The 19,461-nt window shown below is 43.8% G+C and overlaps 2 protein-coding genes across 4 annotated transcripts in view; one reads left to right on the top strand and one right to left on the bottom strand.

The window, feature by feature from the left end:
* LOC136446211 (uncharacterized) overlaps window positions 1–19,461 on the bottom strand; it is a 42,909-nt gene that overhangs the window by 20,311 nt on the left and 3,137 nt on the right. The window contains exon 1 of one of the 2 annotated variants that reach the window (XM_066444525.1): window positions 1,949–2,184. The exons of the other annotated variant lie outside the window; for it this stretch is intronic. The gene's annotated coding sequence lies outside the window, so the exon portion shown is untranslated. Of the gene's footprint in view, window positions 1–1,948; window positions 2,185–19,461 lie in introns of those variants that run through there. 2 annotated transcript variants of the gene reach the window in all.
* Window positions 7,258–19,461, top strand: part of LOC136446206 (NGFI-A-binding protein 1-like) — a 37,120-nt gene continuing 24,916 nt past the window's right edge. For both annotated transcript variants that reach the window (XM_066444520.1, XM_066444521.1), the window contains exons 1-2: window positions 7,258–7,551; window positions 15,691–16,517. In XM_066444520.1, the coding sequence (XP_066300617.1) occupies window positions 15,714–16,517 (804 nt within the window). In that variant the 5' untranslated portion in view covers window positions 7,258–7,551; window positions 15,691–15,713. The remainder of the gene's footprint in view (window positions 7,552–15,690; window positions 16,518–19,461) is intronic.

Here is a 19,461-nt window from a genome sequence, read left to right on the forward strand (position 1 = left end):
ACCCAGCTGTGCGCCCTTCATTTGGTAATAACTCAAGAAGGGGTCAACAGATCATCATGATTTTTGGTTTGTTAGTAGCTTAAGTTATAATTTGAGATAGATAAATGGTAATTATGCGCATCGGAGCCAATATGCATAATTGATGAGGAAATACCATAATTACATAGTGGTAAATGGCGGGAATGTTGTAGCATCCTTAAGTTCATTAAACTTGAACATCATCAAACGTATATGTAAATAAGGGCCACATTTGCATAATTGAGAAAATGTTGGGCCCACATTTGCATAGTTGAGAATAGCTGTCTTTGCTAACTTAAGATAAGACTTTCATATTTTGGACAACCTGTGTTATTTGGGTGGACAAGATCATCGATCGATATCATACATTTGTGAACAGAAATTAGGATTATATCATCAATGAAAACGTCATCAGTCGTGAAGGTCAATATCATTTGGCGAAGATATGAGGTCGTGGAACTCTAGTTTTATTTAGTTCTTGTAGGTTACAACAAGGATGTTGTAGGGAGGCCTCATTCGTTACAGGAAAACCTTCTTTTTCCTTTTCCGTAATTCGCCATCAATCTCTTTACCTCCATGTTACATTTGTCGACCTTTGCCGCTTGGCGACCACTGAGGTCATGACACGTTGCTTTAGACTGGAAGACCAACAGGAACTGTCTAGAGCGATTTTGAAGTTGTTGTTGATTTTTTACTGCTATATTTAGAGTGCTAGAATCAACACGACGGACTCAGCAAGGAACCAACTACTGATGAAAACCATTCCTCCTCTACAGTCAAGTTCCTGATTTCGCCAGAGCTGAGAAACGGGAGGCCAAACGGAAGGATGAAGCAACAGCCACACCCCATCACATGCACATCTGCAGTATTTGTTTGCAGGGGACTTTAAGCATACCCAAAGCTACAACAGAAGCCAGTGCTGCACGGCTAAAATCCATCTTCCCCGACACTTAGAACATGGCCAAATGGCGTAAATCAGCGCTCCCCCGAAAATAACAACCGGCTGCACCTAGAAGGCCTGCGAAGGGGATTAACCATGCTCAAAGACTTTGTCAGAAAGCTTCCAGGCTTATTGTGCTACAGAACCCCGCCCTAACTACAAAACTTGACATTGCTAGTTCTGCACCTGAAAATGAATCCTAATCACTAACGTAACCAGGGTTGCAATAGTAAGAACATTGTCACCACACGACGAAAGTCGGTGTTCCTTGACAACAGTACTTCAACCGTAACTCCAGCAGAACAAACTGTTGACCCATTGGCTTATCAAGTGTTTTCTGACAGTCCGTATTGTTGAAGCTCCAGATTAAGACGTAGTTGATTGGTCCAGAGGCCTGGCAACCAGTCGTAATTTCCGGCGATGTGTCAAACATGCAGTGAGCGATCTTCACAACAAGAGCACAACCAAAACCTTCATTTTCATACTCGTAACATATCTTTATTGACGTACTTTTGTGACGACACGTATCCACATGCAGATCGTAAGAGAATGCCTTGATTTAAGGAATTTTCTAATTTGGTCATTGACGATAAAGTTTGAAATGATCTTTGTATGCTAACAAATTCATTACACCATATTATGTTTGAAGCGTATAACACATGCATTTTACTTGATTTACATGAACTTTGGAAAAACAACAACGCTAATGGTCGCCTGGGTCTACTCAAATACAACCTTTAACAACATGTAATCATAGGCAACCTTAGCGCAAAAACAAGACCAGCTGTCACTTACAGTCCAGCACAGCATTTCAGTCTGCCTAGTTATCCGTTGTCAAAACTATTGAAAATCGTGGGGAAATCATTTTAAAGTTGAAGCTGTATTCACAAATACTGTAGGACCTGTGTACTTGAAAGGCATGGCTGCACAAGAACATATTCAAGACGAATATTTAGATTTACACCCCACATACCTAAAGGTTGTATTTACCTTAAGTGTCGTAACACGCCAGTAGCCGACAGAAAGCACAACCGCAGGCCTTGAAAGTTTGAGTAGAAAACGTTCCTCCTTACAGGAGAACTGCGCCACACTCGTGTGGAGACCGGCCTGTGTGGGCTGGAGGTCCGACCGACTGTGACCTCGTGTTTTCTTAGTCCGAGTTGGTTTCCAAGGAGCGGGGGTATTATAACACAATACTGCGGCTCCTACAATTGATTGCTGGTAAATGACGCTTGTCCACAACTTTGCTCTCAAAACTCCAGACCAAGTTTCCTGTCCTTCTATTGGCTGAGGTAAGTCACATGCTTATCGTGTCAGCTTTGGAAACAATGGAAGTTGTTGCACGATTGTTAGACCTGCAGATTTTACTATTTGCTCCAAGAGAAACTATCAAAGCGATGTAGATAACCATATGGACAGAAACATGACTGCTAAGATACAAAATCATTATGTAAGTGCAAGAACAATTTGGCTTGTTTTTTTTACAAGTCCGAGTCAAAAGTACAAGTCAAAATGCTATCTTGTTGATTGTATCTTAGATCATTCAAAATCGGCTGGCGAACTCATTTTGTTTTCTTTTTTCACAAAAACCGATCATTATCTAGCATCACACTCGAGGTTGTGTACAACAGAATTTCCCACATTGTGTACCTGGTGTAATGTGCGAGTCTCCCCGCGCCACTGAATGTACAAAGCGTCGTCTACCGAATGGTAATCATATTGCAAAAGCGTTACCTCAACGTATAGTTTAGTACCAGTAGTAATTGTTGTGAGTATCTGTGGAGTATCCGTATGTTAAAGACGTGTGTTCAGGTATAAGTGATTGAGGTGTCTTGAATTGTTGTGAAGGTTACATACAGTTAATGATTAAAACTAATTTGTGTGATCTATTTTGTCACGTCATATTTGGTGCGTTGTCTTTTGAACAAAAGACTCTTATGTAACTGTATTGTCTGTTGCTGACTTCATGGTTTGTTTGATTGTCTTACATGCCCAGTAAACCGCCTCATGCCGTAACGCACCAGCTTTGCACAAATTGCACTGAAGAGTACAAAGGGTTTTCTCCCTGAAACCTCCTTGCGTGAATCGCCATGGTGGTCGACATAGTTAGATGATGATTATGCATATCTGGACCTAAGTTGCATAATCTATGAGGACATTCTATAAATCCCCTGCATTATATGACGGGACTTTCAAACGTATATTTAACTGACATAGAGTGGAATATCGGTAGACATCAATTATGAAAATGAAGACTTCATAACTGATAACAAATATTATAATTCCATAGTGGTAAATGACGGGATTTTCATACTTATAATTCATTATTTGCATAATCAATGTGAAAGCTTAACATTTACAACATCTGTTGTAAAAGATCACATCATTTGGTGAAGATATGAAGTCGCGGAACTCTAGTTCGCTATGAAATCAAATAACCTCAATGTTTGAGTTGAATAATGTTCTATGGAATTGGCAAAAAAATTGAGATGGCTTTATGTTCGTGTTTTTCACGGTGACCTCTTCACTGCGAACGTTTCCTCCTTCAGCCGCAAACTTTCGAGCACTCCATTTTCTACCTACTTCGAAGTTAAATACCCGCGAACAAGTGTAGAAATTTTCGTGGTGACTGCTTGACCGCAGATTCAAAACCACGGCGAAATTTTTTGCTGTGGCCTGCCTACCTACATACGCGGTTAGATCACACCAGCACTGCCGAATGCGACTGTTCTGTGATCTTCTGTCTAGTAGGTGGTTTCCGACTGGCTGTCCGCCAAGACTTTGGCGTTTCCATTACAGTAGCAATGTGACTATATAGCGCTATCGCGAATTCAAAACCATGTGCACATCGACAAATCACCGTCGCTGGGCCGATCACGAAGCACGCCCAACTTTTCAAAAGTCGCGCGGAACTAGTACCGACGACGGTCGTTCGATTATTAGAAAGTTTATTGCAAGTTCTTGCCCGTAGGCTAGTTGCAAATACAGTAGAATCCGCGTGCCATTTGTCAGCGCATTTGGTGCAATTATTAGACTCTACCAGTCTCCCCTATATTTGAAGGGAGTCGGCTACGGAGATAGGGTCAAATTAACCCTATCTCCGTAGCCGACTCCCTTCAAACATTTGACTCTATTTGGCCAATTTCTACTATTTTCCCAGCGACCGGGGGAGACTGGTAGAGTCTATGCAATTATCCGGTTTGTGCAATCATGCGAAGTGGCCAGCTGGACCGCATCACCATGGGTGGGGTGGGGTGGATTTTTATTCAGAAACACTAGCACAAACATGGGATAACAGTTTCTAACTATGTTACATTACGTTAAGTACAGTTGTCGATTTACGTAGACCATGTACCGCCATGAAACTAGGAATTGAAACTAACTAGGTTACTGATAACGGGTGAGCCCAGAGCAGTGCCCCCTCTCATGTCTGGACAGATTTGACTATCGACACCATGGTAGTGAATTGTATGTGCAGTACTACGTATCCAGTGGGCAGATATGGTTAGATGACTTAGATCAGTGACAGATCGTTCCATGGTTCTCCTTATGGCAGAGCCAAACCCGCGCCTCCTTCCGGTGAATGCAGGAAGTTTCTACGACGCGGATTCAGCTCTGCCATAAAAGAGTGATCACGTCAGCACCGCACCACCCAAAGTGACTGCTATGTCCGTCTACTCGTCTATAGCCCTTGCCGAGTCGCGGTGCGCTTTCCGACTAGATCAGAGAACTGTGACTAGATGTAACGTTACGTAAAGACGCCTTTTCAGATGTCTTTTATTATTGCAGCAGTATGTGATCCGAATATAGCGCTGCCGCGAACATAAAACCATCGACAACACCCAAATCAAAACCCCGCGAACTTAAATGCATTCACAGTAATAAGACAGTGTACAGGTAGAGACCAATCTTTATTGAGTACAGCATGCTGGCTGCCAAAGCGTAATGCCGCCTTTGGCAGGCGTGCGTCTCTTAATGGTGCCGACACGCCCCGTGACCCGCCCGGGACCTCCCATACGATTCCTCAGGTGAACGTGACTGTCAATGGAGACCGCCTTCTTTTCTTACTCAAAACAGTTTGAAACATATTGGCGGTAATTACACCGGCAAGTATCGACTCATTTGTACCGCGTTTGCCGCACCATTTTAGTTAACTAGTCGAGGATTTTTGAAAACAAATGGTGCAATTATCCGGAATTGGTGACAATCGCCAGGACGTCGGTCGAACTTTGGCCGATAATGGCCATTTGGAGCTCGCTGACACGTCGTTACGGAGGCTAAACGACAGCGATGTTTTTTTTTTTCGTTTTGTCGTCTTCGCGACAAAACGCCATGTCTTGGCCCTTACCTTCCATCAATGCTTCAATGGTACTTGGTTCAACACTGTGTCGCACACCATGAAGACCTTATATGGCAAGACCTTCCACGTTTGGAAGGAGCACCAGATCTTGATGTTATTTACTATGCAGGTAGCTTAGACAGAGATGTACACAATGAATTGCAAATCATGCAAATTGGGACTGAATTTGCATAAGTAATGAAGAAAATCTATACTTCCATTCTAGGCATGTCGTGGTAGCTCACACCTGTTAGTTTCAAATCTGGGACAAAAATTCCCCAGGTCCCAACAGTCAAACCACAAAGGGGTACACTACCAAACCTGTATATTTGTTTCTATTTGCTTAATTTGCATAATATATATTTCACTGAGATTTTTGTTCATTGCTTTTTCAAATTGTATGTTTTATCGCGTGTTATGTACATAATTACATTGATAGCTTTTATAATGAACTTTTGTACATTTTAGAATAAAGTAGAAGTTGTAAGCCAAGACCAGCTTTTTAAAAAGCATTTAAGTTAAGTGCCGTAACTTCAAAATTGCTCTACCCAATCTGCCTTTCTCTATCAAAACAGTACTCCTTTCCCAAAATGCCAATTTTTCTCATAGACTCAACAGCCCTTGATCATGAGTGACTTTCAGATTTTACTTCAATAACAGGACGACAGGAAGAGACATTGATTTTACGCTACCAAACGTCAACCCACGTGTACAATTGAACGACAGAATTAGCATGACATGGCCTCACAAATAGCAGGTCTGTTCCAGCAGTTTGCTGTCCGCTTTTTGTTTTCTTTTCCTTGTTTTCATTGAGGCAGAAAATCGTTCCATGCTGCATGCTATGTGTACAGAATTGGTTCTCCAGCGACGGAAGCGAGTGTAGGAGCCCCGGTAGAAATAGGATGGCACCCAGGCTAGGTAACTTACGGTTTTCCTGTGCCACTGTGTAACAGTGGGTTCAAGCGCCACTATAACTGGCAGTCTAACTGGTCCGGACCTTTTAGCCTAGCGGTTATGGCGTACGGTCTGTGCGCTGGCGGGCCCGGGTTCCCCGGGAGCCAGGAGCCTTCAGCTGAACCAACATTCACAAATTTGACCTTGTGTTCTCTGTGTTCACCTGGCATGTGCTTGTACTCTCAGTGGTTGTTCATCGGTTTACTGGACAAACACTACACAGTTATCTGTTGTGATACTGGCCATGGTTAGTATATCTTATTTGATATGATATGCAATTATTAGATCCTCGCCTCGTGCTTTCTTCCAGTCCACCACGGACCTGACGTGATGACGCAAACAGGCAGATTGACCTGATCCGGCCCACTTCCCATGAAGCCCTGCTCCCCTAATCAGGAGACGGGAGACGTGGGTAATGTGTGCATTGCCCCCTCCGATGGGCAGCGTCCATTGCCTACCAGAAATGTGGGGGTGACGGACAAAACCTTCTGCCTTCACATTTAAGAATTTTCTGATCCACCATCATAACGTTGTAGATGATAGCAGCCAAAGTTCATTTGTTGCCATGGTTACGAGAAGCGGTAACCATAGAAACAGCAGACGCTTCCCCTGCGAATGGCGTAGTCGCAACAACAAGCTGTAGAACCCAAGGTTGGTTATGTTGGACCCCACCCGGTCTCTCCACGCACCCTGGGGCAGTGACGTCACTGCCGGGTTCCCCTGATGGGGTTGACCTTGACAGAAGGAATCATCACCGTTTCCTTGAATTTTGATGGTGATTTTACCGATCTCTAACAGGTTGGCGGATTTTGTGTTGGCGGAGCGGTGCACAGTCGAGCTGCCTCCCACACCCCCTCCGGGGCTTGTCGTGACGTCAGACGAATGTCCCCCTGACGGCTGGGTGTCCACGTGGGGACGTGGTGACCAATCAGGGGTGGGGAGGCTGACCCCACCGCCCCACGTGCACACCCAGCTGCCGCCCATATATGGGCATGAGACAAACACGATTACCGCCCCCCACCCAATCGTACCACTGCAGCCGGGGGGAAATCACAGGGGAGGGGAACAGTTGTCTTCACCGGGCCGTTCTCTCCTCTTTCTTCACATTTCTACAGGATTTCTCGCAAATAATAGGCAGAGAACGTTACCGACGTCTGGCGCGACCCACCTGCTGAAGTGTTCGGTACAACAGCGCTGTTTGTCCGGGCAGAAGCGGGCCGGAGTCGGCCCACCATCTGGCCCACACAGCCGACAAAGCCTAGCCCTTGGGGGTCAGAGTACGTGACGTGACCGCCGCACGGTAAGACCGGCCCTCCCGGCCTCACACGGTTTTTTTTACTGCTTTTCTTTTCCAGTTTGTGGCCATGTTGAGCATAAATGTGCTGTTTCTTCTTGCCTGACCGTGGGCTGGGGCCGATGTTGGCCGTGCTGGTTGCGTGTGCGCCCGACTAACGTGGAAACGCCTACGGCAGGCGGGGGATGAGCGCGACTGGGGACTGAAGGATCCGCATATGAATGGCGCGCCTGGCTTAAAGCAAAATGGGGCCAAAACCAGGCTTTTCCAAACCGTTTGCTGCCTCGATTCTTCTTATTTTGGCCAAACGAGTGCATTTCTAGACCGTTCACATGTCTACAACGTTTTGGAGGGATTTTTAAATCGGGGTTGGAGAACCCGGAAGTAGCGGACAGAGGTGTAACATGTGGTCCTTTTTACAGGTCTGTGCCGGGCATGAAAACACAACAACATGCGGCTCCATTTTCTGGTGCGGTTTGAAAGAACAAGCTCGCGAGGGCTAGCACTTTTGCATAAGATCATTCTACCCATGTTATAATCTCTTATTATCTCTTAAAGTTCTAACGTTATATCGGCAAATTGCAAAACATGAAACGTTATGTCGCGCAGATGCACTTGTTGAACATAAACTTCGGCAGCAGGTATTTCTGATTAGACATTGAAATAAATGTGCAGGTAGTCAGATTAGTACCTAGATTTAAGTTTTGACTGACTTTTTGTGATACAGTATTTGTAGAAAGTTTGATACAGGAAGATTTTGGTATTTTCCCCAGTTTTATAACGTGCACTAAAGGGTTTGGTGATACACCTTTGAAACCGAACGCATTTTTATCTTTAATATGTAGATTATCCCTCACAGTCAGGTGAGTCCAGGGTGGGTCCAGGACAAATCTTCCAGCCATACCAAATTGATTTCTTGGTTCTCGGATTTCTCAGCTTCATTTTTATCCATTCAGGATATGAATCAATCCCATAATGCTCCTTTTGTTGTATGTTGGTTAGATGTTACAGCTTTTCCATTTCTCAATTTATTTTAAGTTAAGTATTGGTTCTGTCACAGGAGTTTGTTTATGCTTTATAAACTGGAGAGTGAGTGAGTTATCTTCACAGAAGGGAAACATATTGTTTCGCTGTGTTTCTTTTTCTGCCTCTCTAAAAGAAAATATATGTTTTGTTGCAAGTTCTTGCCCGTAGGCTACTTGCAAGTACATGAAACATGGAAGGACGGACAGACAATTGGTAACAATATAGCATGTGACTATTCTAGTTCAAATAACGTTACTATCAGAGCAGCCGTAAATGTATCAGATTCCCGGGGAATCTCCTTATTTGGAAGTTAACAGTCCGCGGTTGACCAACACAGAAGCTGTTCTTTGTAAAAGATTCCTTTCTCTGTCAGCGCGGGGATAGAATTAATTCTTAACTGTATTTCTGACAAATTTCTAGAGCAAGGTTACGTCATTTTCCCATCCATAACAGCGAATTAATGCACAGAAAATTCATTTTTACAAAGAGAGGAAGATAAAGTTTCAACTTATTTAGAAGCTTCGCCATGATTGGACGATTCGGCTACTGCAAATTTGTGGCACCGCCCACAAACCGCCTACTTTCCTTTTCTGCCGCCGACGTCGCCATGGTCGCGACTGTCATCAAAGGCTGCCGACTGTCAATCAGCGGCAACTTTGTGGGAAAACGCGCGAGTTGGACCTCCGTGTGCCAGTCAACAGCGAACCTCTGACGATTTTACGTTCCCTTAACTTTCCCACAGCGATGCTTGTACAAAGTTTTTATTAGACGGAAGTTCCATGTTATCTGTAAGACGCAGAACAGCGGTTTCGGCTTCCTGGAACGGGCCGGCGGCGTATGTACTTGGGGGAGAGGGGTGACGCGATTTCTTAGACGGGCCAAGGTTCTCTAAATGCCGCGGCAAGGGACTTTTGTATTAGGATTTTCGCCGCCGACCACCGAGGGAAGATCGCCTCGGCGGCGATTTTTCTGGAAACATGCTGGCGTTGAAGCGTACTATACCAGGAATATCGCTTCCTATTTCGCACCGAAGAAAACTTCTGACAGCGACGATTCTTGCGCTTCGACTTAGGACAGCCGGACACAGCCAAAAAAAGGAAAACTGGTATCGACTATTGATATTGTTGAGTAGCTAAATAAACTATTGATATTGTTGTTTCTGAGTTTCAAGTTGTCTTTCACCAGAAATATTGTATGTCAAGGTCCTGTGGAGAAGTTGATTGACTGCCACGATTGTCATAAATATGACCCTCAAAACTGAAAAAAAAAGCCTTCTCAATACCCTAAAATGCAAGAGCCTCCGGGGGGGCTTCGCTCCCCTGGGTCCCCCCACAGGGGCTCTGCCCCAGGACCCCCTAGGGGGCTTAAGGCAGCCCCGAACCCCTGCCCCGATGCTGTGAAAAAAACCTGGCGAGAACACTATCTATGGTACTGCAGGGGAACTTTCACTTTTCAAATCTCGTCTTCTGAACATGCCATAGTCATGATTTTTAAGTGGTGGATAGCTCTTTGTTAGGAAAATATGTCCTATAGATTTGGACCCCCTAGCGGCTTTTTTTAAACTGTAGGAGCTGATTTTGACTCAAACTTTGAAAGAGAATAACGCAAGAAGGGGATGACGGATCATCATAATTTTTGGTGTGTAGATAGCTTAAATTATGATTTACATAATCATATGCCAATTATGCAAATTAATCTGATTTGCATAATTAATGAGGACAGTTTATAAATCAGCTGCATTAAGGTCTCGGACCGGACTTTTTTTTGCGATTTCGTATGTAGGCCGACACCCTCAGGTCGACGGCCTATAATTCCGCCGAGAAAAGTAGGACGGAAAATGTAATCACATGGTCGAAAAGCGGTTTTCTGCTGTTTTCCGATGTATTTATCGGTATTGTCCGTTGTCCCTTTATTTTGGGTAGAAACCATAGTAAAATGTAAATTTGGCATCCGAAAATTATCATTTTTTTACACTTTTTTGATCGAACCTGCTCGGAAAAAACGAGTTTTCCTGGGGTCACGGCATATATGCTGAGAAAGCTTAGTAAATGGTGTCTCTGAAAAATTAAAAAAATAAAAAAGTCATGTGATAACTTTTTCGCAATCTCCGATGACGCAAATTCGGTGAATATGCATTAAAAACGATGCTATTTGGGTCATCAGGCGAGAAAACCGCATCACCGTTCCCGCGGACTAATACAAAAAAGGCTTCGATAGCGAATCAACTGCACCGCGCCCAAAAATACTACAACTCACGGGCTTTTCAGAAGATTCAAAATATTCATACACAGCTAAAACCATCACCAAGCAATCTCGGGCAGAAATCAGGGTGACGACCACGCACTTCCGGCAGATTACCGGGTCATGACCCAACCCCCGGTCACAATTGAACTCCGACCCGGAACCTTAAGAAACATATTATGTCTTAAAATCTGTTCAAAATTTTCAGAAAAGTTATATCTACCTTATATCCAAATTTGGCGTATCTGCGACTATTACTTTTCCCGCTGCAGGGGTCATGTGAAAAACACTGTGTTTTGAGGCTATTTTGCCAACGTGCAGGCCTTAACCACGTTACAGTAGGGAAATTGATAAAAACATCATTTTTCAGGACATCGCTTTTCAAAAAACAGGTAAAACGGGATGGAGAGCCTGCTCATGCCCTTGGCTTGGACATTATGCGGACTTTCCGTCGTTTCGGTGCTGCATATTGGCAGAAAAGCCTCTTTAAGAGTTGGCGTCGGTGACGTCACGCAGTGACGTCATGGTTCTGGAGGAAAACAGCAGGGGGTCGCGTTTTAAGTTCGTAGCTTTTAACTGAAACGAAGAATATGTCAAATTTTGGTATAGACTGGTAGACCACGGGTCGCACATTCCGAATCAAACGCGTCCGACATCAAATTCTTCACTACTTCGCCGTAAAGGCCCCTTAAGCAGCACAATGCTCCCTAAATGTGTAAAAGAATGCATTCTGACACAGTCCAAAGCGCAACCTGGAGCATATCATCAGAGCTAGAAGCGGGCAGTTTGAATAAGTGCGTCCCAGATGTGTAGCGCGCCTAGTAGGCTGTCACTTCACACCATCAAAAGAAGAAAAGATCGCGACGTTAAGGAGCGATGAACCAAAAGTCAGAAAACCAAGTTTCGCCCTAAGAAGGCTTAAAGCACTTAGATTTTAGCTTAATTCACCCATTTAAGTCATCATAAAGGCGGGGCATCGCGAAAATCATACCGAAGGTCAAGTTGAGACATGGGCTTCCATCAAATGACGTAGTCAGTGAATTCCTTTTAAAAACGGTTTGGCGACCAGAAATGATTAAAGATGGCCGTATTTAAGGTTGGGGGGGGGGCACATGGGGGAAGGGGGCGCCAAGCACCTGTCCATGGATATATCGAATTTAAAAGAGAAAAAAGGGCAAACTTTGGGGTTTTTTCAAACAAACTTACAGATTTTGATAAAAGCTTTCGTATGGGTCGAAATAACGTCATCTATGACGTCATCGACGTAGACGCTGCCGTCCTTTTAAGGTCTCGGACCGGAGTTTTTTTGCGATTTCGTATGTAGGCCGACACCCTCAGGTCGACGGCCTATAATTCCGCCGAGAAAAGTAGGACGGAAAATGTAATCACATGGTCGAAAAGCGGTTTTCTGCTGTTTTCCGATGTATTTATCGGTATTGTCCGTTGTCCCTTTATTTTGGGTAGAAACCATAGTAAAATGTAAATTTGGCATCCGAAAATTATCATTTTTTTACACTTTTTTGATCGAACCTGCTCGGAAAAAACGAGTTTTCCTGGGGTCACGGCATATATGCTGAGAAAGCTTAGTAAATGGTGTCTCTGAAAAATTAAAAAAATTAAAAAGTCATGTGATAACTTTTTGCAATCTCCGATGACGCAAATTCGGTGAAAATGCATTAAAAACGATGCTATTGGGTCATCAGGCGAGAAAACCGCATCACCGTTCCCGCGGACTAATACAAAAAAGGCTTCGATAGCGAATCAACTGCACCGCGCCCAAAAATACTACAACTCACGGGCTTTTCAGAAGATTCAAAATATTCATACACAGCTAAAACCATCACCAAGCAATCTCGGGCAGAAATCAGGGTGACGACCACGCACTTCCGGCAGATTACCGGGTCATGACCCAACCCCCCCCGTCACAATTGAACTCCGACCCGGAACCTTCTATTATAGGACTCTCAAACACATGACATATGTAACTGAGAAAGAGATAAATATCGATAGATATCAATTATGCAAATTGATACTTAATTTGCATAATCAATGACAAAATACTATAAATCCATAGTGGTAAATGATGGGGATTTCATTTTTGCACCATTTGGAAGTTAAATAAATGTGGCCACTATCAGACACAAATCTTGCATAGAGGGCCTCATTTACATAATTTATGAAGAAATGGTACGATATCTTTTTTTGTGATAACAAGATTTTCATACATTGGACAACTTGTGTTATTTTGGTAGAGAAGGTGATCGACTGATATGATTTATGCCACTTATGCGAGGTCCTTATTTGCATGTGGGTTAAAAACGAAAACGTTAACAGAGACCACCGTCGCCATGGCATCATCTTTTTATGTTGCCAATCTTGTTGGGATTCGGTGCAGTTAAATGGAATGTGCGTTTATCCGAGGTGCAATTAAGTGGCCTCTACTGTACTAGTATGTATTTGCTAGCAAGTGTTGCATTTCTAGTTTTTCTTAAGATTTCATTTTGCACATCCACTCCATTGATGTTTTTAAAATCTGAGAGCCAAGATATCAAAGTTTCAAACTGATGTGACCTTAACTTAGACCCCATTTACACTAAAAGAAACGAAGTGACTGAAACATCGAAGTAAAGTGACTTAGAATGACGGTGAGTGTCTCAATCCAAATCAATTTTTGCATTCACACTGCTCTTCATCAATAGGATTAAAGACCCCGTTCAAACTAAGTGATTTAAACCGTCCCTGTTTTCGTGGTATTTTTGTGGCAAGTTTTTGTTGATCTCCTCCTTCCCCCAGATGGTGATCAGCAGCTTTGTCTGCTCCTGGGTCCACTTGACATAACGACCCCGTTCACACTCATTTTTTTCAATCGCGATTGAAGTATAATCGCGATTGAATCAATCCGATCGTGATTGATTTTTTCAGTGTGAATGCTCCCGATCGCGATTGGATCGATCCGATCGCGATTGTTTCTGATCCACCTCCGGAGGCAGTTCAATCCAATCCAATCCTATCAAATTTTGAGTGTGACTGCAACTACGATAAACCCAAGCCACACACGTCAGATCGCTCTCTTACAACAACAACAACTTTTCATCGTCAACAATGCCCAAGAAGTAGGATAAAACTCCGTCAGCAACTTCAGCTGGTGGCAGGTGGCACGATGAGGAGACCAGGGTTCTCATCGCAATCAGGGGGAGAGAGGAGGTGCTGAGGCCAAACTGGGGAAATGTCTAGCCTCCACCAGGCCCTCTTACGGGCGTATGAATCGTAGAATTTGGCAGAAAAAGGAATAATTAGCCAGTAGAGTCAGTCCACAGTTCACCCGTTTAGTTAGTCTGGTAGAGACTAGGAAATGTCACCGAAAGAGAGACATTTACCAGATGATCGCCGATGGTATGGCGAAGCACAGGTTTGCTTCAATCGTGATCGGATCATGGCGTACTTTTATCCACATGGCGAAAAGCAGTGTGAACGCAAAAGTTTCTTTGCGTTCAATCGCGATCAGATCAAACAATCACGATTATACTTCAATCGCGATTGAAAAAAATGAGTGTGAACGGGGTCAACGTCTTAAGTTGAAGTGCAATGTAGTTGTATTCTTTTTGCTGGGCATTGTTGACAAAAAATACTAGTAAGAAACGTGTGGCGTGGCTTGGTTTTCAGTTACCTGGATCATAGTGGATGTATAACCTTACAACCCCGGAACCAGCCGGAATCCAAGGAATCCTATCCACTTCACGTTCACACTTGTGATTCGGGTGGATTCGTCACAATCCACCCAATCTACCTCCCTGAGGTGGATCACGAACAATCCAATCCAGGGAAAACCAAGTGGATTGGGAGCATTCACACTGCAAAAATTGAAAGGTCGGTCATCCTAAGTCACTTCAATGTTTCATCCACTTAGATTTTTGCGAGTGAACAGGGTCTTAAAGCCTGAGTGTCATCCTGTTTAGATCCAGACTCTGCCTTCTCTGAGACCCGTTCACACTCAAAAAGTTTAATCGGATTAAACGTATTATTGTGATAGAATTGATCCGATCGCAATCAGATTATTTAGATTGGATTATTTGTATTGACCTCCCAGAGGTAGTTTGGGGAGGATTAATCCTATCCAATCCTATTGAATATTGAGTGTGAACGCAACCACGATTAAACCACGATTAATCACCAGGGATTTTGTCTGATTCCGGGGGGGATAGGGGCCTTTTGATTGATTCTACGCCGCCGCTGCAGTCTTGGTCGCAACTTATGACATAAATAATCAAAGGTGAGTTTGCTCAAATTGAAATTTTCCTGCCAGTCCGAGTCCAATGTTGTCCCACCAATCGTCGCTTCGTTCACGCTCCCAGATTGTCCAGTCTACAACTCTTACCGCGTTCATAACTGTGCTACAGCTAGGCCAATATACAAAAGCCTTTGTCGTTCAGGCCTTCTCGCAATCATAGCCCCCCGATTGTGTTCCCTTCCACGGCTACAGAACATTCTCCAGAGATACAAAATCATCAAAAATTGGTGGACTCCCGCCATTTTGTAGCGAGGCGATGTCTAATCTTTGACCTCAACCTATGACCTTTAACGAGCGTCACATAGAATACTTCTGTGAAACGCAGCATGCTTCAGTCAGACTCGATTCACAGCGTACTTTAATCCACTTGGCGAAAAGCAGTGTGAACGCAAAAATCAATCGCAAACAGATTAATTCTGTCGCGATAAATGTTTAATCCGATCCATGTGAACGGGATCTGAACTGTCCTGTGAAGGCAGAGCCTGGAACTAAACAGGATGACACTCAGGCTAACTTAGACTAAAGGTTTCTAAAAAACACTTGGCTTGTGTGTTGATACAGCTGTGTTGATGTCACATTTTGTATTGCAGGTACTGTGTTCTGACTGTGCTCTATGGATGGGAACTCTGTAACCATGGCTACCATTCCCAATCACAAGCCTGCCAACCTTGGCGAGCTTCAGCTGTACCGCGTATTACAGCGCGGGAACCTGTTGCAGTACTTTGATGTGTTCATCTCGCAGGGCGGAGACGACGTTCAGCAGCTATGCGAGGCCGGGGAGGAGGAGTTTTTGGAGATCATGTCGCTCGTGGGGATGGCCAGCAAACCCCTGCATGTCCGCAGACTCCAGAAATCCCTTCAAGAGTGGGTGACCACGCCCGCTTTATTCCAAGATGTCATTCCGACCTCTCCCCATCAGATTCCCATACCTCCGGGCGTGTCGCTGGGACTTGCCAACCAACAGGCACAACAGGTGTCACCCATGTCACCATCATGGTCGCAGTCGTCTGTACGAGACGGAACGTTAGGGATGCAGTCATCGCCCCCGTCACCTGGCAACAACAGCCTGTCCTTGCCCCCCACCTCCACAACTCCCCCGCACTGCTCAATGTCACCATCAAGCGTGGGACGAAGCTCTAACAGCTCTCCAGTCCTGAACATGTATGAGTCCACTATCCTTGAGCCCAACACTGCGGCCGCCATCAAGGAGGTTGCGTACGCCATTGTACTGACGACGAGGAAGGATGGAGAGGAGCTCCCAAAGTCATTGCCAAAGAAACTGGAGAAGCAGTTGCGTAATGTGATTGAGATGTCTGAGGAAGACTCCATGTTGGAGGAGGAGGTTCGGAAGTGGAGTGCCATCTATGGCCGCTTTGACTCCAAACGGAAATCTGAAAAACTCCTGACATTACATGAGGTAAGCTGAGGACTGTTGTGTTGTTAATCTCCTACATTTATTTTTATATGTATTGCTATGACTCTGATCAACTTTTCAATGCCATTTGAGCATTTGATAACTTGAAAATATACATGGTAACTACAGGGGTTTTTCTACAAAAATTGAATAAGGGGGAGCACACACAGGCAAGGGAGCGAATTCTATGTATTTATGGAAGAATCAATTGCTGAGTGAAGGCTGTATGCTGGATATTAAGCTAAAATCTGAATTCAACAAGGGGGCACTGGACTGAAACAAGAGGGCGCAGCGCCCCTCTTTCCTGATTTAGATGAACCCCTGGTAACTAGTATAAGAAGTTTACATATATTACTCATGTAATGTTAAGGTTTTTATTGCTTCTCATTAACTCCTGTAAAGTCCTGATCAACCTCCGGAGGTAGTTTGGGGAGGATCAATCGCGATCGGATTCAATCCAATCTCTTCAAATTTTGAGTGTGAACACAACTACGATTCATTCCATCGCGATCGTCGGGGATTTCGGCTGGTGTGGTCATAGTTCGCATCGCGCGGGAATACAAACCCAAGCCACACACGTCAGATCGCTCTCTTACAACAACAACAACAACTTTTCATCGTCAACAATGCCCGAGAAGAAGGATAAAACTCCGTCAGCAAATTCAGCTGGTGGCAGGTGGCGCGATGGGGAGACCAGGGTCCTCATCGCAATCTGGGGGAGAGAGGAGGTGCAGGCCAAACTGGGGAAATGTCTAGCCTCCACCAGGCCCTCTTACAGGCGTATGAATCGTAGAATTCGGCAGAAAAAGGAATAAAAGCCAGTAGAGTCAGTCCACAGTGAAGATCACATTTCGCCCGTTTAGTTAGTCTGGTAGAGACTAGGAAATGTCACCGAAAGAGGGACATTTACCAGATGATCGCCGATGGTACATTGTATGGCGGAGCACGGGTTTGCTTCAATCGCGATCGGATCACGGCGTACTTTAATCCACTTAGCGAAAAGCAGTGTGAACGCAAAAGTTTCTTTGCGTTCAATCGCGATCAGATCAAACAATCGCGATTATACTTCAATCGCGATTGAAAAAAAGGAGGGTGAACGGGGTCATTGTCTCTAGTTTTACCCCGTAAAGAAAGTTTTGACGTCAATGTACATTTTGTAGCACCAGGGAGTTGTGCCAAAGGCACCTGACCTGTGGTACATCAAGAGGCACTTTTTAAACCTTTCCCCTGATCAATCTCAGCAAGGAGAAGGTTCAAAGTATTTCCTGTGGCAGTTCTGGGGTTGAGGTTTTGTGCGCGTTAGAAATTTGTAAAAAAACCTTCATGCAAACCTTTTTTTCCTCTTTAATCTATAATTCAATCTATAGCAGCCACCTGTCCAACGCGGTCGCGGCCACACGGTTTCCGGTACTGCGGGCTATAGCAATTCTGCCGATAACAGTCACAACACACCAGAGTGTACATGTACATGTTGTACATACCAAAGTGGCAGTATCGCCACTGCATGTCGGGTTGAAAATCTTTTTGGCGACGCCTCAGGGGCGAGCCAAATTGGTATATATTGTGTGCAGATTGCAAGAATTCTAGGAATTGTACAGGAATGTGAAAGTCCACGGGACGATAACGCAAGAATGCCTGGATGTATTGTCTTCATATTTTGTAGGTAGGTCTAGGTGAGACCTTGAAATGATTGGATTTTGGGCCCCCTAGCAACTTTCTATGGTACTGCAGGGTAACTTTCGCTTGCCAAATCTCGTGTTCTGAACATGCTATGGTCATGATTTTTTAGTGGTGGATAGATTTTTATTGGGAAAATAAGTCCTGTACATTTGGACCCCCTAGCGGCTTTTTTGGAACTGCAGGAGCTGATTTTGTCTCAAACTTTGAAAGAGAATAATGCAAAAAGGGGCTGACGGATCATCATTATTTTTGGTGTGTAGATGCCAATTATGCCAATTATGCAAATCCATATCTGATTTGCATAATTAATGAGGATAGTTTATAAATCAGCTGCAATCCATTATTGGACTCTCAAACACATGACATATGTAACTGAGAAAGAGATAAATATCGATACTAGATATCAAATATGAAAATTGATATCTAATTTGCATGATTAATGACAAAATACTATAAATCCTTAGTGGTAAATGATGGGGATTTCATTCTTGCACCATTTGGAAGTTAAGTAAATGTGGCCACTGTTAGACACAAATCTTGCACATGAGGGCCTCACTTACATAATTTATGAGGACAAGGTACGATATCCTTTTTTGTGAAGACAAGACTTTCATACATTCGACAACTTGTCTTCTTTGGGTAGAGAAGATGATCAACTGATATGATTTATGCGAGGTCCTTATTTGCATGTGGGCTAATAAAGCGAAAACATTAACAGAGACCACCGTCGCCATGGCAACATCTTTTTATGTTGCCAATCTTGTTTTCACGTAGTTATCAAAATCATGTGAAATCAACTTGATAAGATGATAATAAAGAAAATCAAAAGGTTTTTGTTTTTGTTAGAACATCCATGGTTTTACGCGAAGTCTTTGATTTTCACATGGCTTGCGTTACATCGTGGCAAGATTGTCCATTTCTGTGCATTTCAACTGGGAAAAGATTACGGCAACTTTAAAAAAGATATAAACCGTACGTGTATCTGATGCGCTAAGTTCGTGAAATGTTTGTATGCTGCCCACATTTCCGTTTTCCCCGGGCATTTATCTAGAAATGTGGCCAAAATGTGTTTCCCCAGATTTTTGAAATGGCGCTGGTATGTAGCAACAAAAAGGGGGTCATGGGTTCATTGGAAGACACCACTGTTATGAAAGTAAAATGTGGTTAATTTATTTTGTTGCAAAGTATCACTGAGGGCAATCACATTACTAAAATCTTCAAAATACACTACAACATGTTAATCATTATGACATTAGCATGATGTAAA

Source organism: Branchiostoma lanceolatum, chromosome 12 (genome assembly GCF_035083965.1).
Source record: "Branchiostoma lanceolatum isolate klBraLanc5 chromosome 12, klBraLanc5.hap2, whole genome shotgun sequence".
NCBI classification, from domain to species: domain Eukaryota; kingdom Metazoa; phylum Chordata; class Leptocardii; order Amphioxiformes; family Branchiostomatidae; genus Branchiostoma; species Branchiostoma lanceolatum.